The sequence below is a fragment of the Macrotis lagotis genome, chromosome 1 (assembly GCF_037893015.1).
Source record: "Macrotis lagotis isolate mMagLag1 chromosome 1, bilby.v1.9.chrom.fasta, whole genome shotgun sequence".
Classification (NCBI taxonomy): Eukaryota; Metazoa; Chordata; class Mammalia; order Peramelemorphia; family Peramelidae; genus Macrotis; species Macrotis lagotis.
Genome location: NC_133658.1, coordinates 800,988,601 through 801,011,148, shown reverse-complemented (window position 1 = coordinate 801,011,148; position 22,548 = coordinate 800,988,601). Strand labels below are relative to the sequence as shown.

The 22,548-nt window shown below is 39.7% G+C and overlaps 1 protein-coding gene across 5 annotated transcripts; it reads right to left on the bottom strand.

The window, feature by feature from the left end:
• Window positions 1-10,791: 10,791 nt before the first annotated feature.
• Window positions 10,792-16,098, bottom strand: LOC141488574 (pyrin-like). Of its 5 annotated transcripts, XM_074188743.1 has the most exons (5): window positions 16,003-16,098; window positions 15,205-15,280; window positions 14,911-15,015; window positions 13,117-13,426; window positions 10,792-10,996 (listed from the first exon to the last, which is right to left on the bottom strand). In XM_074188743.1, exons 4-5 carry the CDS (start codon window positions 13,379-13,381, stop codon window positions 10,866-10,868), a joined length of 396 nt encoding a protein of 131 aa, XP_074044844.1. In that variant the 5' UTR covers window positions 13,382-13,426; window positions 14,911-15,015; window positions 15,205-15,280; window positions 16,003-16,098; the 3' UTR covers window positions 10,792-10,865. The 5 variants fall into 5 exon arrangements, with proteins under 5 accessions (XP_074044844.1, XP_074044837.1, XP_074044854.1 ...); XM_074188736.1 differs by lacking the exon at window positions 14,911-15,015; XM_074188753.1 differs by lacking the exon at window positions 14,911-15,015 and having other exon boundaries at window positions 13,117-13,401.
• Window positions 16,099-22,548: the final 6,450 nt, after the last annotated feature.

The window sequence follows — 22,548 nt, the reverse complement described above, 5'->3', positions numbered from 1 at the left end:
TCAAAAAATTTTGTGTGTGTGTGGTGTGTGTATGGTAATTTAGTTGTCATAATCCCCTTTTCTGTCTCACCTTGAGAATTCCACGCTATTATTGTCAGACACAACCAATGCCAATCAATGTAATCTGCAGATGAATATATTCCCTTCAGCATGCCCCTAGCCCAGGTGATTATGTCCCTACTGGCCAGGATCCACCTATTACACAGGTAATCAGACTCCCCAGAATCATATAGCATTGATTCAAAGTAGGCCTTATCTCCTCTGGCTTCTCCCTTCTGGAGAGTACTGATCAGTGAAAACCTATTGGAAATCATTAAATTAGAAGCCTACCCTAGTCTACTTTTTATATACAGGTCACAGGAAGCCCTTAAATAAGGAGACATACTGGTACCCTCATTAAGGCTATTGCTAGCCGTTGCAACCTTCCCTGCCCCATAGCTCAATTTTTCTGCCTTCCTGAGTGTGATTGAAATTTTTTTTAGGTTTTTTGCAAGGGAATGGGGTTAAGTGACTTGCCCAAGGGCCACACAGCTAGGTAATTATTGTCTGAGGTCATATTTGAACTCAGGTACTCCCTGACTCCAGGGCCGGTGCTCTATCCACTGCGCCACCTAGCCACCCCTGATTAACATTTTTTAAAAAAGACAATCTCTAGTCCATGGAGGCAACTAGGTAGTGCAGTGGATAAAACACTGGTTCTGGAGTCAAGAAAACCTGAGTTTCAAATCCAGCCTTAGATACTTTCTAGCTCTGTGACCCCTAAGAAAGTCTTTTAAGTTCTCTATTAATTTCCCCAATTGTAAAATGAAGATATTTATAGTACTTCAAGGATCAAATGAGATAATATTTGTAAAATGTTTTAGCATAGTGTCTAACAAATAGTAGGATACTTAATAAATTCTTATTGCTTTCATTCCATTGGATCAAAACAAGGTTAACAAAGGACTCCATAGGGGGCGCAGTGCATAGAGTACCGGCCCAGGAGTCAGGAGTACCTGAGTTCAAATCCAGCCTCAGACACTTAATAAATTACCTAGCTTGTGTGGCCTTGGGCAAGCCACTTAACCCCATTTTGCCTTGCAAAAAAAACCTTTAAAAAAAAGACTCCATAGACAGAAGATCTAATGGAGTTTCTGGTCATTGTTGGTACCTAGAATGGGACCTCCATGGGGAATAAGAGCAAGCAGAGAGGAGCTCAGCAGCTGCTAATTTCTGTATGATATTCTTGAGGAAACATCAATAAAAACAAATCATTTCTTTTTTAGTTATTTTAAGTTTCATAGAATTCTTGCCCTTTGGCAATTCTGTGATATATACAGGTATGACAAGTATTATTATCATTATTATTATTATTATTATTACCATTTTACAGAAGACAGAGACACTAAAGCTTGGCAAGACAAAGCAATTTTGCCATAGATTACAGAACTAGAAAGTATCAGAAGCTGAGATTTGAACCCAGGTCTTTGGACTCCAACCTATAGTATTCCTTCTTCATTTCTCTTTCTTTTGGTCTCACTAAATGGAATAGATGCACTAGGACATGGATGACAGGGATTTCTTACAAATTGCTTTGTCTTACCAGGCTTTGGTTTTTTTCCTATTACCTTAAAATGGTAATAAAATACTTAAACAAAAAAAAATGAAAAAAAATGCTTATACATACTCTGTAAAATGTAAAGAGCTAAAAAGAAATGTGAAATGTTTCTCATTGATTAGTTTTCCCAGGAGTAATCAGATAGAAATCAGTAGTTTGCACAACTTGGACTCCCCCACCATCTCTACACTTACTTGATTTTATACCAACTCATTTCTTCTCTCACTGTCCCATCTACACTTTCTGGAATCAGACATAGAAACACATAAGATGGACAGTATATAAAGGGCCCTTATGAGGTCAGAGGGAGGGTGTTGGTGGGATCCAGGAGCTGTGGGGCAAACCTGACTGAATAGGAAAAATACCAGACATAGTCAGTATACCTGTGTTCAAATCTCAACTCTGATACTTCAGAAATCAAGTCTTCCTCTTCCAGCCAGGGCTATCTCCAGTCATCCTGATCCATATTTGGCCACTAGATCCAAATGGTGACTTAGCACAACCCCCTTTCACTCAAATCCAATTCACAAGTATGTCGTGGCATTACCTCCCAGATGTCATGGTCTTTTTTTGAGATCGAAGAACAAACAGCAGCAGCAGCAGTATTCTCTAAATGGAAGCCAAAAAAAAAAAAAAACTACCTACCATAGTGGTTGTGAGAAAAGTATATGTAAGCCTTAAAACATTATAAGCCCTTTTTTATCACAGAGGAAGAGAGGGTCCAAATATTATCTCATTAGATCCTCACAAGCACCCCGAGAAGGGAAATCCTATCATGATGCCCATTTTACAGTTGAGGAAACTAAGCTAGACAGAGTTAAGTGATTTGCTAAGCATCCCAGAGCTAGTAAGTATCTGAAGCTGGATTTGAATTCAGGTGGTCTTACACCCAATACTTGGCACCTCTAAGGAAGAGCTAGAAGTAGGGTACAATGGATTAGGAAACCAGAGCAACCTGGAAGCTATAAAGCAGGATTCACAGCATCTCAGAGCTGGAAGGGTTTCCATCTAGTACAATCCAGACCAGAGTAGGAATACTTTCTAAACTCCCCTGTGTAGCACCCCTTCTAGGCTGATTCTCCAAACCACCATCCGCATTAGCCACTGACAGCTTCTCCCCTCAGCCTTCTAGGAAGTGCTGGGGGGTCTTTAGCACTGTTCCTCATGAGTCCCTATCTGGTATGTTCTTCATAATATCAATTAACCAATTGATATCTCCATGCACTTAACCCTGTTGCCTCAATTTTCTCATCTGTAAAGTGAGCTAAAAAAGGAAATAGCAAACTACTCCAGTTTCTTTGCTAAGAAAATTCCAAATGGGGTCACAAAAAACCAGACAGGACTTAAACAATGAACAATAGTCTCCCTACTCTCATTTGATCCATTGATCTCAAGGAACTTTTTACAGAAGGTATAGTGGGAAGAGAAGATATAAATTTTTCCTACAAAACCAGGGGCACATCCTCCCTTTGTATATCACTCAATCCCTAGGGGAACCTGGGCTTTACCTGAGAACACAAAGATAGAGAATGCCTGTGGCTGGAGTGGGGAGGGGGTACCTCAAGATGCCTGGCCTGAGGAATCTTTTTCTTGATTCTTTGAGAACTCAATGAGTTTCCTTCTGAGGCTGACATCTCATTACTTCCTTGTTCCAGGGGACTAGCTCCTTGACCAGCTGATAGGTCATCTGATAGGTCAATCTATTGATAGGCTGGGTTAATCCAATGCTGAACTGGATTAAGGAGGTTGCCCAGTGTCTACACTGCATCCTCACCAGATTCAGCTGCAATTACCAGCTCCAGAACCTACAGGTGTAGGCACCTATAGGTGCCATCTCAGAAGAGCTTGATGGCCAAGACACTTCCATATCAAGGAGTACCCTCATTTATAATCAGCAAAGAATGGAAGTAGCTACTATGCTCTAAGGGACACACACACCTTAGGATGGGGAGATAAAGCAATAGAAGCCTCTGCTTCTCCCTCACCCCCACTTCAAGTGGTTTCTGTTTCAGTAGATGCTGAGAAAGGAAAGCAGAAAAAAAAAAAGGCTGATGAAGAGGGATATTGATCCTTTAGTATGCAAAAGTTTGAATCATTGGTCTTCCTGGCACCAAAGCCAACTAGAAAACTCCTTAGCATATCCCATGACCAGAAGGATGGAAGTCAAAGAATGTGCACATTTCCCTTGATATATCCCTGTATTGCTGTTAAGGACAGAGCTTTTACTGCTATCACTGTAATCAGCATAGTCTTCCATTCCACCCAAGAAGCGATTACCCAGTTTTCATTGAAATTCTCCAATTATGGAGAGCTCACTACCTCTCAAAACAGAGTAGTGGGTCATTCTCCCATCAAGTCATCAGCAAAGAGACTAAGCAATTCACAAAAGCTCCAGATCCAGGCAGATTGGAGCAGAGAGGGAGATCTTGAAAGTGCTTACCTCTGCCAGGAAGTCTTTTTATTCTCCTCCAAGTCTGCAGGAAACAGTGACTGGCTTCTGAAAATGGAGCCAGCCCAGAGCCTGGATCACACAGGCTGTTGTAGTTCATCAACTGGTGGATGTGGCCATTATAGGACCTGATACTCCTACCTGTGTGACCTTAGGGAAGTCACTTAACTTCTGCTGATCTCAACTCCCTCATCCATAAAATGAAAAGATTCAACTGGTTGATGTCTGAGCTCACTTTCTGGCTCCAACTCTAAGCCAAAGTCCTGAATCAGCGGGAATTCCCCACGTCTATCCAAATCTCCCAAGCCATGATCCCTACAATGGCCAAGCACCCCAGTTTTCCTAGAACTCAGTGGGCTCAAAAAACAATCACTAGCATCTGGTCCAACTTTCTAGATGTCATTTTAAACCATCCTATTCCCAATTAAGCTATGCCAGGGAATAATTGAGAGACATCTGCACCTTAGTGGCCAGTCAGTCTGCAGTGCCTCCTCCTTGGCATCCATCTCTCTAAGTGTCTTCATGGAAGTTCAATCCAATTGAATTCAACAATCATTTATTGAACACCAGTCTGTTCTTGGATCTGGCTTCTGGCAGGGAATCTGCCTGATCCTAGTTTTTCTGTCTCTTAAGCTTACACCCATTTTAAGGTTTAAGAAAACTAAGGCAAGAAAGGATAAATTTAAAAGAAAGTTAAACTTTTCCATTATGATAACTGTTGTACCACACTAATTTGGATTATCAAGCAGAGATCAATGCAAGGCTTTATTTATTGTATACATACTCATATGCACACACATGTAGGTATGTGTGTGCCAATATGTACATGCCAATCACTGACAAGATGCATAATAATTATGGCAGCATCCATACAGTTCTCCAAGGTTTGCAGAGTATTTTACTCATGTCATTTCATTCAATCATCACAATAGTCCTGATAGGTACTATCATTATTCTTATTTTACAGGTGAGGAAACTGAGGTTGAGGTCAAGAGGCCCATAAGTCCCACCAGTAGACTTGCCCAGATTCACAAAACTGAGCATCTGAGGACAGGATTAAACTTCTAGACTTCCCACCTCCAAACCCAGCACTATCCATTGTACTACCTAGCCACTTCAAAATGCAGCCACAGTTGAAGAGACAAGAACTAATGGAAGCTATATTCAGAAAGACATTTATGCTGACCTAAATCATCCAAAAATTCTAGATTCAGAGCTAAAAGGAACCCTAGACATCACCAAGTCTTCATTTTACAGATGGAAACCAAGGCAGGAATTGAAGCCAAAGAATATGCACATTTCTCTGGACATATCCCATCATATGTGTAGCTGGGAGGTGTAAAGAAGAGGTATGGTAGAGTTTGTAAGTGCCTTACCCAAAGACACGTAGGTAGTAAATACTGAAGGTGGCATTTAAGCCCAAGTTTTCTGATTCCATGGTGACCTTTCTCAGACCTTACCCCGACCTTATACTAAGCCTTAAAGTTAATTGATTTGGAGTCTCTTTTGGATCACCAGCTCAACAGGAGTGAACAATGCAATGCAACACCAGTCCTTTAAAGCTCCAGTCTTTCTTCAGTGAGGGTAATGCATGAATCCTTCTCCAACTTTATTTCAGAGGGTAGTTGCATCATTGCAGGCAACCTAGCAATCAGCCCCCACAACCTAGCTACTCGGCTATTCAGACTGCAAGCAATTCAAATATGTGTGCTGGATAGAGCACTGGCCTTAGAGTCAGAAGACTGGGAGTTCGAATCCGACCTCAGATATTTGACCCTAACTAGCTGTATGACCCTGGGCAAGTCACTTAACCCTAATTGCCTCACATCCAGGGTCATCTCCAGTCCATAGCTGGCCACTGAACCTGAATGGCTGGGGAGGAGAAAGTGAGGCTGGTGACTTAGCACAGCATTCCCTCCCTCAATTCACAAGCTTGTCATGGCGTCACCTCCCTGATGTCATGGTCTTCTTTGAGAATGAAGAACAAAAACTTTAGCCCAGATAGAGGTCATAGAAAAACAAAAGACATCAATGTTTTCTAAGAAAAATCCCAAATGAATGAGGAATCCCAGAGCCATCAATACTTGATTACTTTGTGAGGCAAAATTGCATAAAGTCATCAGCCTCACTTTCTTTTCCAGAGTCAAGACAAAAGTCAAAATCTGTAAGAAACATGTTAAACACAAATGTGTATGTACAATATTTACCTGACCACCTCCCTGAGGGAAGCAGGGTGGAAAGGGAAGGTGGAAGGAAATTATATGGAAATGAATGTGGATGAATGTTGAAAAACTTTCATAACATGTAATTGGAAAAATGAAATATCAATTGAAAAAAAGACAATCATCACTACTGGTGATGGCCTGGGATGCAGTGGGTCATTGGAATAAATTGTTCTTGGGGCGGCTAGGTGGTGCATGGGGCGGCTAGGTGGCACAATGGATAAAGCACCAGCCCTGGAGTCAGGAGTACCTGGGTTCAAATCCAGTCTCAGACACTTAATAATGACCTAGCTGTGTGGCCTTGGGCAAGCCACTTAACCCCATTTGCCTTGCAAAAAAAAAAAACTAAAAAAAAAGGAATAAATTGTTCTCATCTACCCATTCTAGCTGGGGAATTCTTCACCCATTTTAGCTGGGGGATTCTTCACATACCTGGGGTTGCCCCACCTGATTTATTGATGGGTTTGAATTCTATTACTTACACACAATCTAGTTTAGTCAAAAGTCAAAACCTACCAAGAAGACTTTATTGGAATATGGCTGTGTAAACTATAATTTGTTGGATTCATAGGTGAGAGTGGATGAGCAGCTCTGAAAAGAGTTTGACAAACATTCAGAGGTACTGATCATCCATGACTATTTATACACCACAAAGAGAATATGAGTGGCATTACAGAATTTGAGACAAGATTTGGAAACCAACTATGAGGAGAGTGAAGAGCCAAGGGAAATTCTGAGAATGTGATTTGGTGACTGGGTTACTACCACTGTGATTACTTAAAATAAGATTCCAGGATCCTAGGATTTTGGCAAGACATGTCAAAGTCCCAGGAAAATTTTAACCATTTCAGTAGTAGTAGTAGTAGTAGTAGTAGTAGTAGTAGTAGTAGTAGTAGTAGTAGTAGTAGTAGCAGTAGTAGTAGTAGAGCTAACTGTGGACTAAGTTGTAAAGTGTCTGAAGTTCATCTTTAAGACTTTATCTTTTCCTTCCTCTGGTCCTCCCTTTCTCTGCCCTCAGGCTTAGAAAAAAAGAGAAAGTTCATTTTCTTTGTTTTTTTGGAAGAAGAAGGGAAGGGAAAGAAAAAAGGAAAGAAGAGAAAGAGGAGGGAAAGAAGATAGGAAGAAAGGAAGATGAATGAAAGAAAGAAAGAAAGAAAGAAAGAAAGAAAGAAAGAAAGAAAGAAAGGAAGGAAGGAAGGAAGAAAGAAAGAAAGAAAGGAGGTAGGGAGGGATGGAAGGAAGGAAGGAAGGAAGGAAGGAAGGAAGGAAGGAAGGAAGGAAGGAAGAGAGGAAGGAAGGAAGAGAGGAAGGAAGGAAGAGAGGAAGGAAGGAAGAGAGGAAGGAAGGAAGAGAGGAAGGAAGGGAGGGAATGGGAAGGAGAGAGGGAAGGGGAGGGAGGGAAGAAAAGAAGAAGGAAGAAAGAGGGGTGGAAAGGAATAGCTGAGAGCAGAAAATTAACTCTGGATGTAGAGTTAGCTAGCAGGAAAGACAAAGACAGACAGACAGATAAAAGTAAAGATAGACAATAAATGAAAATGGACACAGGTAGAAAGTCAGAGAAGGAGGAAAGAGAGATGATGAGAGAGGTGCTGTCTTCAGGTGAGTGTTTCTGGAATCCTAGAGTTCCAACCCTAGTCTTCAAATCTGAACTCTGCAACCTTTTTTTCCACCTCCCCCACTAGTCCACATTCCTTTATTTCTCTCACACTAAGGAGCCTTCACAATTCACCTGACTTTTGATTCTACCATTATTTCTCTCCTTCAAGCTCTTGGTCTTCTTCGAAAACGAAGACAAACTTACAAACTTTATTATTATTATTCAAGCTCTCACTTGACTTTGGAGGGTGTGAAGGTATTTTTTTTTTGCATGTATTCTGTCTCCACCTCGACAAAAGTGTGTAGGTAAATGTTTAACTACTGTCTTTCTTGGGGGGGGGGAGGTACCAGCGACACACCCTTAAGTTAATCGGTATTTTAATATTTTCTGAAGTCTAGAAATCATCAAAACAATAAATCAAGTCTTGACTTCTCACATGAGTAAATGCTCACACTGAAAGTTTAACAATGAACAGGTATACCTTTACCTTGAGACCAGGGACGCCCTAAAAATCAGGGCATCAATCTTAAAAACAGGCTATATCGCCTGTCTTGTAATGGGGAGGAGGAAGTGTGTCTTTCTCAGATATGGGGTGTTCTCAAAGAAATGCCTTATCTTCAAACATTAGGCCAGAAACTCCTTGAAGGTAGAGATACACACACACACACACACACACACACACACACACACACACACACACATTCCCCCTTCCTGAGGAGAGCGGAGGGGCTATGTCTCCCCCTCAGACTAGAGGCTTTCATCAGATCATAGATTTAGAACTAGAAGGAAAATTAGAAGTCATCATTTTATATATTTGGAAACCAAGGCCTAGAGAAATTAAATAATTTACTTAAAGTTAGAAAAACAATCAATGGCTGAGATAAGATTTGAACCCTAGACTTCTAAAATCAGATCCAGCAATACACCTTCCACCACACTGAGCTGCCACCTCAAAACCCTCTTCAGTGTGTTGGTTAGTCGCATGCTGCATAGAGCATGATTGTGTTCTTTGAACCTTGCTCAAAGAGTCTGTTATTAGCTGGCAAATAGGAGAGCAAGTGTGGACTCCGTCCTCCTCTCCAGACATACTGTTCTCCCCTCCCCTAGCCCCCTACTCAAGTCCTAGCAGCAGTAGCATTGAATTTGAAATACATTGCTCTGGTAAAGGGTATGAACCTGTGCTTCTCTCTCCTGAGCTTTAGTCCTTATTTCTAATGTTCCTTCTTCCAAATCTTCCCAGGATTTGACTGCCAAATCTTTTCTCAAATTCTGTAATTATGGCTTCATCTATAATTCCTCTTCTTTAGATTATGATTAGGTACCTGGGGGGAGAGGGAGGTAAAGGCTACTCAGCTGAGTAAGATAGATGACCCAGTGTCATGGGGTAGTCTGCTCTCTGGTTGGCTGAAGTCACTAATCCTGGGGGGAGGGAAAAACTGGCTCTCTCAGGCAAGAATGAACTATGAGAACTTTGAAGTGTACTTCTGGGCCTACTACTGAAAATGGGGAAAAAATCAAACACTGGTAAAAAAAAAAGCAAGCCATATATTAGGCATGCTTCTTACGTGGAAGTAAAGAGCAGGATCCCTGAAGGTAAGAACTTATTCAAATAGAGGAGAAAATATACAAACAACTGTATATAGATATAGATATAGATATAGATATAGATATAGATATAGATATAGATATAGATATAGATATAGATATAGATATAGATATAGATATAGATATAGATATGGATATGGATATGGATATAGATATAGATATAGATATAGATATAGATATAGGTATAGATATAGGTATAGGTATAGGTATAGGTATAGGTATAGGTATAGGTATAGGTATAGGTATAGACATAGACATAGACATAGACATAGACATAGATATAGATATAGATATAGATATAGATATAGATATATAAATCTGGGGAGGGGGCTGTGGGGGGAAGGGGAAGGCCTACTGCAGATGGTGAGATTTGAAGGAAAATGGGGAAGGCTATCCTTCTTCCAAAATTTTTGGGAAAGGAGGATCAAGTGCAATTTTAACATCTCCTGGGATTCTTCAGAAGTGGGGGTTCCCACTTCAATTATTACCTCCCAGAAGCTCCATTTCTATCTCTGTAACCCCTGAAAAACCTTTATCAGAGTTCAGAGAATTCCCAGAACATCTAGTTTCTGCTAAATTTCCTTCCTATCCATCCCTCACCCAAAGATCTATTCCCCAAGACTCCATTTAGAGAAAAGATCTATCCTTCATTCCCTGGACTTCCCCTTTAAGCCCCATTTGGATACCTTCCTACTTTGTTCCCTATCCCCCCCACTTTTCTTCTCCCTTTTATGGGTTGCCTTCCCTCAGTAAAATATAAGCTTCTTGAGGATAGGTAAGGATTTTCTTTTTTCGTATATTAAGTACTTAACAAATACTTGGTTTCACTTGACAGAATGACCAGGAAAATGGAAAGCCTCAAGTTCAAGATCAACAGAAGATTAAGTTGAAGGAATTGGGTGTTTAATCTAGAACAGTTTGGGGAAGTTTTATGTGAATTTCATAGTATCGAAGTACACTTCTGTAGTGGAGTGGGTTCCTTTAGTTTGTGCCCAGAGCAAAGAACTGGGGAGTAAAGAAGGAGAAAGCTGAGTAAATTTAGGCTTGATATAAAGGAGAAATTTCCTAACAGTTAGAGGTATCCTAAAGTGCAATCAACTGCTTTAGGAGTAAGTTCCCCCAAGGATTCGAAAAACTGGATGATCTACTCAGATAATGTCGTAAAGGGGATTCTCAGGTATTAATCAAGTTAGATGAGCTGAGGAGTCTTTCAGCTCTGTGATCTCACATCCCTGTGACATGTCTTTAGAGGCAATGATCTCAAGATTTTAATGCAATTTCTATGATTTTCAAATTCTATATTTTGTTGATTCTCTAACCATTCCCTGTGACCTGAGTATAAGATTTTATTATTCTGTATCAACATCTCTTTTCCCAGTGTTTTCCTTTGCCATCTCACTCCTCTTCATCATCATCTGTTTCATCATCTTCATCACTTTCATCCTCTTCATCATCATCTGTTTCATCTTCTTCACTTTCACCCTCATCACTTTCGTCTTTGTCATCATCATTCTCATCGCTTCCTTCTGAAAAGGAAGGAAATGGAATTCTTCCTTGTTAATGATGAAACAAAAATATCCTACTTTGGGCTTAGGGAGGGAGATTGATCCCATCACAGAAGAGATGCTTAAGGATCAATTTACAGAAGCTAAATAGAGTCTCAAAAAGAGAGGACTTGTCCAAATACTTTCCAACAGACCATAGGCTTCCTCAGAAGCAATCTGACCTCCAATCACCTGACCTAATCCAAAGGTCTGATTAGAGACTCCCAGGATCCTCTGACTTTGACATTGAATCATTTAATAAGATTTAACTTAATAAGAATGGCAGCTCTCATGATATAGAAAGAATGCTAAACTAAAGTGAAGAAATCTAGGTGAGAGACACAGGCTCCCCATATTGGTAGTTTTAGAAGTGGAATTTGAACACAAGATTTCCTAACTTCCAGTTCAGCATTCTGTCTGCTACATCATACTATTTCTTTCTGGTTTGTAACCTATAAACATATGAGGAATGAAGGTTTTTTTTTTTTATTTGAGCAGCCGAATAATGAGTAAGAGACACTAGGTGGTGCCAAAGTGCCCAGATGTTGCTTATCTTTTGTTCTGGAAGAGGATCACGATATCAGGGAGGTGATACCATGACATGCAAGTGAATCAGATTTATGTGAATTGGATGCTATGTGGCACAGTGAATAGAGCACCAGGCCTGGAATCAGAAAGATGAGTTCAAACTCAGTCTTGACACTTACTAGCTATGTGATCCTAGACAAGGCACTTAACCCTGTTTGCACAAGTTCCTCAAGAGCTGGGGAAGGAAACGAAAGATCAATGTAGGATCTTTTCCAAGGATAATCCCACTAAATGGTGTCATGAAGAGTCAAGCACAATTGTACAACAACAAATTAAGGAGTAAACAGAGCAGATATGGGTTCAAATTCCAGGTCTGATACCTATACTACTACTACTACTACTACTACTATTATTATTCTACTAAACCTATGTCCCCTTCTGTAAAATGGGTTTTAAAATCCACTAGCTCCACTCCATAATCTCAGAGATTTCCCTAAACTGCACCTAAATAGGAAGACTTTCTACCAAAATATCCCCCCAACAAATGGTCATCCAGTCTCTATTGAGTTGAGTGGTATAGAGGATAGAATATTGGGCCTGGAGGCAAGAAAAGCTGAGTTCAAATCTGGTTTTAGATGCTTACTAATTGTGTGACTCTGTGCCTCAGTTTCCTTATCTGTAAAATAGGGTATAACAATACCAACCTTCCCCCAGAGTGGTTGTGAGAGTGAACCAGGACAACCAAAGTGTTTTACAAAATTTAAAGCACTATATAAATGCTGGCAATTGTCATTATTTTAACCACTTCAGTTCCTGTCTAGGCTCTTGGGATGAAAAATGTCTTGCAAATATAAAATTATTCACTACAACAATAACCAATGTAATTGTTCAGTTCTTTCTGTCAAATTTAATTCTTCACAATCCCAAATGAGGTTTTCTTGCCATTTCCTTTTCCAGCTTATTTTACAAATGAGGAAAATGAGGCACAAACAGGTTAAATGACTTGCCCAGGGTCACACAGTTAATAAATATCTGAGGCCAGATTTGAACTCAGGGAAATGGGTCTAACCTAACCCTGTTTGCCCAAGTTCCTCATGAGCTGGGGAAAGAAATGGAAAATCATGTCAACTTTGGAGATCTGATGGTCTGGTATCTACTGCCTTCCAAGCTCTCTGGGAATGTTTGCAGTACTGAGAAACCCTGTGAAATTCTTCAGCTAAAGTAATTATTGTTCAGGACTTTGCCTATAGCCTTATCCTGCCTCTAGCATTCCTTTCTCAACTGAACTTTAAAACAGTTTCTGAATCTCTATCTTGATCAGAAATGTATCTAGAGTTCTTGTGTTCCCAGAAGAGTAGAAAGGGAACATGGTTTTGGTTTGTCTCTAAGCCTAAGGAGGGAAAAGGACTAGGGTGCTAATTAGGCTAGGAGCTTGTCTGAAGGCTAAGACTGTAAAGGCTCCCCTATCTCCATCATCAATGGATGGCATCCTTGGAAGAAGACAAGTGGTCCCTTTCCATGGAGCCATCATGGTGAAAGGCAACAGGAGAACTTCAGCACCAGATCTAACTCACCTTGTTGGATTTTCTTAAGAAGCATGTTGGCCACATCTTGCTGGTGAATGGCTTTTAGAACCTTCAGCGTAACTTCCAGAGCATACTTTTCTCCATAATACTTGACCAACATTTGAGCAAGATCATCACAGTGGGCAGGTTCCAATTTGCCCCAAGGAATGGGCTTATAACATTTCTTTAGTGCAATGTGATAGAGTTTCCTCTTAAATTTCCTTAGCTCATGTTCTACAAGTTCATCAAGAGAACTGGTTAGATGCTGGTCCATAGTCACTGATACACACTAGACTGGAAAGAGGAAGAAAGAGATGACCTAGAAAATATAAGAGAATGAGAAACAAAGTACTGATGGAATAACAATGACAACCAATACAAAGTGGTGATGATGATGATAACTACACTTTCCATAGTATTTTTAAGTTTGGAAACCACTTTCCTCCATCCAAATAACACTGAGCTAAATAGGGCAAAAATGACCTTGACTACTATTGTACAATGAGAAACAGGTTTAAAGGGGAATGATGTATCCAATCCCATGCAGTAAATTAATGCCAAATCAAGGATTAGAACTCAGTTCCCCTAACTCTATAGTATGTGAGTCAAGAAGGATATAATGAAAAGGACCCTGGGTTTTGAGTCAAAGAACAAGGATGAAATCCTAATTTAGTGACCTTGAACAAGTCATTCAATCTCCCATTGGAACTTTCTGTTGCCTGCTCCTCTGTAAATTGGATTTGGTTTTGATGCTCTCTAAAACCCCTTTATAGCAATAAAGGCTTTAGACTCTGTCACTTCAAGACCAGAATTCTTTATGGCATGAAGCTACTTTTCTAATTTTTCCTATGCTGAAGGACAAAACTATTAAATCTCCCTAATTCACAGTGAATAACTAGCTATTTCGTACTTTAAGGGTTTGCAAAGCATTTTACTTATGTGAATTCATTTGGCCCCCAAAACAACCCTGTGAAGTAGGTGCTTTTATTTATCCCCATTTTACAGCCAGGAAAACTAAAACAGGAAGATGTTTAGGTCATTTGCCTAGGGTCACACAGCTAAGTGAGTGTCTCAGGTTGGTCTTCCTTACTCCAGGCACAAGCACCCCCATTCATTGTGTCACCTAATTTCTCTGGAAAGGATCCTCAGTTTGGAGTCAGGAGACCTGGGTCTGACATTTATTTTCTCAGAGTTTCCATTTCTTCATCTGTGAAATGAGAGAATCAGGCTAGATATTTCCTCAGGTCCTTCCCCACTCTAAATTCACATTCCTGTTATCCTTCACGTGACCCACTGTCACAGTGTGACTGGTATACAGCTAGGTCTTGAGGAGTGCAAATGATTAATTTCCTGAAGTGGTTGGTTGCATGTATCCAAATTCACACTATTTGAAGTTATAATTATGTAACTATGGTCATTGATTCTAATCCAATGGGCCCAAGGGGAAGGGAAAAGGAAATGAGAATGTATTGGGTGCCTACTATGTGCCAGAAACTGTACTAGTGCTTTACAAATATAATTTCATTTTTACCATACTTTACCCTGTAAAGTAGGGTGTTATTATTCCCATTTTGGAGTTGAGGAAACTGAGGCAGAGAAGTAGTTAAATGACTTATTCAGGGTCACACAGCTTAATTAGATTTTTAACTCAGATCTTCAGAGCCCTATCTACTAGGTCACTTAGCTGATCCCAGGTGAAAGAGAAGAATAAAATAGACTTTGAATAAGGAATAATGGGAGACAGGGGAGGACTTCTGAGGAAATAGGAAGATTGGCTGTGGCTCAGGGATCAGAAAAAGTTACCTGGCAGGTAACAGGGAGGGAGTATGATTTCCTATGCAGTCTTGAACTGTAGGGTATCTAAAAGGTTTGCAGGCTATAGGATGGTCGGTTTTCATACTCTTTCCACTAGAAATGACAAATAAATCCTAAGACTTATCTGTGAAAAGTTTGTATAGATCCATAGAATGTAAGCTCCGTGGGGGCAAGGATCGCTTCATTTTTTGAATTTATGCTCAGCACCCAACCTGATCCCTTCCTAGAATCTACTAAGGGCTTGTATAATGGAACCAAATGAAATTTAGAGTAATAGCTTACACCGGTCAGAGCAGTCTGAGTGTCCTTGTGCTTTTTGTCTCTGCTACACCTAAGCTTCTTCTTCCCAATCTTGTGCCTAATGAACAGGAAGGAGTCATTTAGACAATTTCCTCATTTGACAAGTGAAGAAACTGAGGTCCAGGGAGAAGTGGCTTGCCCAAGATTATATCATTTGAACCATCTTACAATTTTTATCTAGTGGCCTATATTATCAGCATCTCGGAAGATGCTATAGGCAGCCTTAATCCAACCAGTCAGACACTTATTAAGCACCTAGCATGTATCAGACACCATGCTAAGCACTGAGTGTTCAAAGAAAGACAAAAGTATTGCCATCACTGGGGGATAGAATATGCAAGTAGCTATAGATATGAAAAATAATCTTAGAGGGGAGACCCTAGCAGTGTTGGGGATGGGGAACAGAAGAGGAAAGCTTTCTGCAGAAGGATGGCTTTGAGTTAAGTCTTGAAAGAAGTCAGAAGGAAGAGGTGAGAAGAAGAGTATTTCAGGTTGGGGGACAGTCAGCATAAAGGGATGGAGCTGGAACAAGGACAGTGTTCTTGGATCCCCAGAGAAAGATGAGGCATCTCTAGTGACTACCCTGAGAAAAAAAGAGGTAGTTGGGAAGGTGGGGCTTGATAGCAAGAAGACTGGGGTGGCAAGGACAGATGATAATAGTCTGGGTTGAGGTCCTGGTCTTCATCCAGGTCTGATGGAGGCACTTGAAGATGAATGAGAAAAGGTTAAGTGTTTCAGCCATAAGGGACTAAAAAATACTATGGTCTTTGATCCACTTACCCTCCAATCATCAGCAAGGACAGCTCTACTCCAGTGTTAATTGGGGGAGTATCAGAGAGTATAGTGGGGAGGGGGATGTTGGCTCAGAGACAATAATTAAACCCCAGGGGAGCTAATGAGGTCACTGAGAGGATAAACAAAGAATTGGGACTAGGCAGGGCTGAGGTCACAGAGGCAGCAGCTTCCAGCCTTCGTAGGTTGCCAGTCAGCTGGGACTGGGCCAGTTGGGGTGTTCACAACAACATAGGATTTAACCAGGCTTATCATTGCCTTGACTTGAAAAGTCAAGGGTATTTCCCCACCCAGAAACATCAACCCCAGGAATGAGACCATAATAATAAAAAGATGTTCTTTCTGGGACATGGCAGAATGATACTTAAGCACTTCCTTAAGAGCCAGTTTGATCACTGAGTACTCTCTCAATTGGGCTGAACAACCTGTTATTGCCTCCAGGATCATATGTAAAATCCTTTGGCTTTTAAAGTCATTCATAACCTGGCCTCTTTTTGCCTTGATTTCTAGTCTTTACACATTTTATATACATCTCATTGAACTTTTGATCCAGTAACAACTGACCTCCTTTGCTGTCTCTCACTTGGGGCAATCGATCTTATGACTTTGTACCTCTTCATTGGTGTCCCCCATATCTTAGAATGCTCTCTCTGCTACCTTCCACCTCCTGGCTTCCTTCAAGTCTCAGTTAAAATCTTATGTTCTGCATTTTCTATATTTACTCTAGATTTTACATTTATACTCATATATAAATAGCTATTTGCATGTTGCCTCTCTAATTTGAATTTGAATCCCTTGAGAGTAGGGATCATGTTTTTGTCTTTATTTGTATACCCAGAGTTTAGCATGATAGTTGACACATAGTAGGCATTTAATGTTATTGAATGATTGAAATATCAACTTGGTGTTCAGAGCAACCAACATCAGCTGTTTTGCCTCCTGCATATTTTGTTTAATTTACCCAACATTCTACCCCACCACTATCAACTAAGCAAGGAAGTCAGTGGAAGACATAAAATGAGCTGTCAACTCCATGGACTTTGAGACAGAAGCTCTGGCTTTGCCAGGAGCTTCTTAAGCCCAAACAGAAATGGGAAGACCAGGGGAAATAATCTCATCAGTTGCCCCAGGTTCAATTATCATCTCTCTGCAGATGATTCTGCAATTTATTTATACCTCCCTAAACTCTCATCTGAGTTCCAGTCTCACACCCTCAATTAGATATTTTGAAATAAATGTCCTATAGGAATCTCAGTCTCATCATGTCCAAAACAGAGCTCTTAATCTTTCCCTCTAAACCCTCTCCTCATCAGAATGTCCATACTGCTATCAAAGGCAATTTCATCCTCCCAGTTACCTAGACTCCCAAGCTCAATGGGATTCTCAACTCTTCTCTCTCATTTACTCTATTCTCTCCATTCACACATCCTGTATCTTGGCACCCATCACCTCATGATTATTGAAACAGCCTCCTGATAGGCCTCTCAGTTTCAAGACTCAAGTGCCCACTTAATTCCATCTCCCACTCAGCTATAAAAGTGATTTTTCTAATTCTTAGGGGTGACCATGTCACATTCCTACTCGAATTCCAAATAATTCCCTAAACTTCTAGGACCAAATATAAAATCTTTGGACTTCTAAAACTTCTCACAACTTGGTCCTCCCTCCATGGACTCCATGATACAGTCATAACTTCCATAATATTCCTCACACAACCTCACTTTTTCTATTTACTCTGTAGTTTGTTTGTTTTTTAACCTGGATTGCTCTCCACTTCCCAGTTTCCTGACTACCTTCAAGACTCAGCTTAAATCTCTCTCTCTCTCTCTCTACATGAAGCCTTTCCTGATACCCCTTAATACTAATGATTTCTCTCTGTGGTTTCTCCCCATTTTATCCTGCATATAACTCTTTTTTGTACATATTTCTTTATATGTTGTCTTCCTTAGACTGTAAGCTCCTTGAGGGCAGGGAATATCTTATGTCTTTCTATCCCCAGATTTTAGCAGTGTCTGACACACAATAAAATGACATTTAATAAACAGTTATTGACCATTTTCTCTTATTAACAGCAAATGCCTGACAATTCTAAGGTCCCATGCAACTCCAACATTCTGAGTTCTAAGTTCTATGTTGCTATGATACAAAGACAGTACAAGTTATAGACTTTGAGTCCCTGATACAAATTCCTTATCTTTCTCAGTGGATGAAGGATTGAACTTCATCATTCCAGAAGCTGAGAAGTTAAGAGCACTAGGTTTAGAATCAAAGTTCTGGTTTCAAAGGGCAGCTCTGCTACTTAGAGACCTTGGTAAGTCGCTACCCCTTTCTGGACCTCAGTTTACTCACTTATAAAAAGAGGGGGTTGGACTCTACCAGTCCCTAGACCAGTGATGGGGAACCTTTTTTCTACCAAAGATCATTTGGATATATTTAACATCATTTATAGGCCATCAGCTTAAAAATTAACCTGCTATATTTGATCAAACATTTAATTTTCACCTCTGAAAAAACTCATTGAATTTCGAGTCCCACCTGCAGTTGCCATGGCAGGGCCAGACCAAACATTTTCTCAGGCCTTATAAGGGCCTGATGTTCTCTTCCCTAGACCCTTGGGGCAAGGCTGAGAAGGAAGAGTAGAGTCCCAGCAGAGTATATGAGCTTAAGACAGTTCTGACCCCTTCAAATCAATTTAATTCAACATTTATTAAACCCTTAGTCATTCAATAAGAATTTAAATGATAATTATTTACTAGATACAAGGTAAAGAGCCAGGAATAAGAGGCTATTTTAAAAATACCCAGTCTTTGCCTTAATACTTGAATGAGTAATAACAATAATGATAATAATAATTAAGGAGCTTTCATTCTACCTAGAGGTACAATAGATGAGGTAAAGATCACATGTATACAAAGTAATGCAAAATAATTTCAAAAAGTTAACAGAGGTCAGAAGAGTCCATATATAAAGTGGCAGTTGAATGTAAGTAGCGTATTTCATTACATGGGGGATCACTTATACAATGACATTGGTGGGAGTCTGAATTTTGTATATGGTGAGGACCTGCCAGTCCAGTTTGAATGGATAAAAGATAATAAAATTATACTGGAAAGGGACCACACTGTGGAGGTGTGAAGTTAAACTTCTAGGGATAAGAGAGAATCATAAAATGCTTTTTTTAAATAGGGGTAACATAGTTAAATCTATTTTGTATATGTCAATATACCAGCTGAGTTGAGGGAACTATCCTGATAGAATGGCAGTTAGTTTACACTAGTCCCTACAGTCTGGGTGCTGTGGAGACCAAGACTGATAAAGATGAAGACAGAGAGTAGGCAGTGTCTGTGGTATTTAGACAGCCCTCTGTGATGCAAGAGTGAGGAGAGAAAGATAACAAAGGCCTTCTTCCATTTCACAGTCAGCACCAGGAACCTATCAGACAGGTCTGCAAACTGAAAAAAACCAGGAGTGGGAAGCAAATGAACAGATTCATGGCAAGATTTGAGAGGGTCCTAGTGAGAAGTAAAGTATAGGATTCAGAAAACAAGAGTTTAGTACCAGAAGATAGATGAGTTGTCACATCAGATAGAATCAAACATTCAATCTGTTGCTTGATCACATCATATCTGAGCATTGATGGCAACACAGTGACCTAGTGATAGAAGAGTGGATGAATCCTTCCCTACTGTGTGACCTTGGGCAAAAACAGCTTTTTAGCCTCAATTTCCTTATTTATAAAATATGGGTCAAAAAGGTACCTACCTTGCAAAGGAAGATGTGAGAATAATATAAAATGCTTAGGCAAACATTTTAATTTTCTATATAAATGCTATTATTATTATCATTATTGTTATTACTCATTCAAGTATTAAGCTCACCTGTCCTAGAGAATCCTTTTCTTCCAAAGTCCATTAACTGGAAAATTCTTTGTACCATTTCTGCTTTCATTAATACTCATACAATTTAGCAATTGAGTTACAGATTAGGAAGTTATCAGAGAATAAGATTTTCCAATTGAGCTATAAATTATTTACATCAATTACTACTTTGAAAAGCCTTGGATTCAAGAGAACTTCAATGATTTGTTAATATGACTTATTTAGTTTAATAAGTTTAAATAAGTAAGAAACAGATTGGTTAACAAAATAGGAAATATTTCCTTTAGATTTTGTATAAAAGGTTAGTTAAAACAATTTCTACATGAGCCTACTAATTCAACTTGGAATCAGAAGACCTGGGAGTGAGCACTGAAAGAACTGGTCCTATCTATCTTAATTTGGATTCTTGAGCAAATCAGTATCATTTCTGGACTTGAGTTTCCTTAATTATAAAAGCAGGTCATAGGACTAGAAAGCAGGTTCCTTTCTAGCACTAATGTACTGTGTCCTATGTTTCCTTCTGAATAGTGTGTGTTCTATGGCTCTTTCCAGCATTGGTATTCTATGTTTTAAATTGTCTACCAGTTATGATATTCTTTGTTCTAAAGGTCCCTTCCAGTTCTAACAATCTCTACCTCAAATATCTCCCCACAAATGTCCATCCTCCACACTGAAGCCAAGGTAATTTGTATTTGTCTTAGATATTGCTCTCCTTCCAACCTCTGTAGACTGACCAAAACGACTTTCTATTTTATCTTCACATTGTTGTTTTGCTGTCCAAATCTTTATGACCCCATTTGGGGTTTTCTTGGCAGATACTAGTACTTTGCCATTTCCTTCTCCAACTCATTTGACTGATGAGGAAACTAAGGCAAATAGGGTTAAGTGACTTGACTAGGATCACACAGCAAGCAAGTTTCTTAGGCTAGATTTGAACTCCAGGCCAGACTCTCTAACCACTATGCCATCCAAATGCCAGTTTCCAGATCTGTAAAAATGAGGCTGAGGGTATAGTAACTATTTCATTGTTGTGAGGGTCCATTGAGATAATATATGTAAAGCATTTTTCAAACCTTAAAGTAGTACATAAATACTATCATCATCATCATCATCATCATCAAATCATTGTGAACACCAAGAAGTTATTGTCTACCCTGTTTGGAAAGAAATCATACCAAATGGGAGAAATCCCCTAATAGTCCCAAGTAGGCAAAAACACAATTTAGTCTGAACTTTTTCCATATGGTTTCTGCTGCCTGAATTTTTTACCCTTTAGTTCATAATGTTGACTTTTTCACCCCTTCAGTTCCCACCCACAATTGAAAACAAAATTTCACTTTGTAGCTGCTCTAGAATTCTCTGCCAAAAGCAAGACACTTGGCCTAACTCTTTAAGCAGATACAATTCCTTAGAGTGAGTATGGGGGAAGAGGGAGAAATAGTGTGGGGAAATGGGGAGAGGGAAAGGAGGCTTTACCAACCAAGAGGTCAGTAGGACCAGAAAAACAAAAGGTCATCCTCCAGCTCATAACCAGAATTTTCCCTAGCCCCTTTCCCCCTGTCCCTAACACTCCATGAGACATAACCTAACTTGATAACTCCTGGTTCATTCACAAGGCTCAACTGGCTTCAACTTTTAGCCTCTGAAACTCATTCAAGTGAGGGTCTTTTTTTTCCTTTTCATTTAAAGTCCTAAGTTTCTTCTCTTTCCTAAGATGTACATTTGGCTAACCTCAGCCAATTGCTGTGGGGTCCTCCTTGACCCAATCAAAGAAGCTTTCACATTTCATAGAGATCGTTTCCCCAATGAAATTTCATCATATGGAACTATATTCTCTGACTATAGAAAGTGAGGTGGGTAATATTACTTTACTCCCACCTTAAATGAGATTAAAAATAAAAGTTATATTTTCCTGAAGAATACACATACAAGGTTTTATGACCCATGCCCTTAGAATCATGCAGAAATTCATTAACTGAGCATTTGAGACCTTCCCCAATGTAACTCTACCTTACACTTTCCAATCATACTTGAACTGATCTTACTTGTCCTCTACTGTCTCCATTTTAAAGACTATTACAGTGCTCAAAATCTACTTTCTCCTGTCTGATAGAAAGTAAGCTCTTTGAGGGCAAAGCCCTTTTCATTTGGACATTTGTATCCTTGGGTGCCTACCACAGTTCCTTGCACATAGTAGTCACTTACAAACATTTTTTGATTGATCACATCTTGAAAGCTTTGAAAGCTCTTTCAGGCAAAACTTGGGCATTATTTCCTCCTTCCAATACCTTTCCTACATCCTCCTCTACCTCCTCAATGTTTCTTAAGGCTTTGACTAAGTTTCTCTTTTGACCTTTATGTAATCTACCTTGTATTATATTCATTTGTACATATCTCATATGGCCCCTGAAAGATTACCAAAATCTGTGTCATCTCTATCCCCTCTCTCTCAATTTTCATTTTTTAAGCAATTGGGGTTAAGTGACTTGCCCAAGGTCACACAATGTGTCATCTCCACCTAACTTTGTATCTGACCAGCACAGAATACAGTTCTACTTCATTGGGTTTCAGGCTTTTTATCTGAAAAATAAGTGAATACAACTCCCATTCTACTTTATAAGAATGTGGAGGTTATTACAACTATGCCAGATGCTGG

Excerpts from the sequence above, each read along its gene's own strand:
- LOC141488574 (XM_074188743.1), bottom strand. The coding sequence starts at position 13,381 with ATGGACCAGCATCTAACCAGTTCTCTTGATGAACTTGTAGAACATGAG. Across the intron at positions 10,997-13,116 it reads TCTTAAGAAAATCCAACAAG|AAGGAAGCGATGAGAATGAT; the intron begins GTGAGTTAGATC and ends CTTCCTTTTCAG.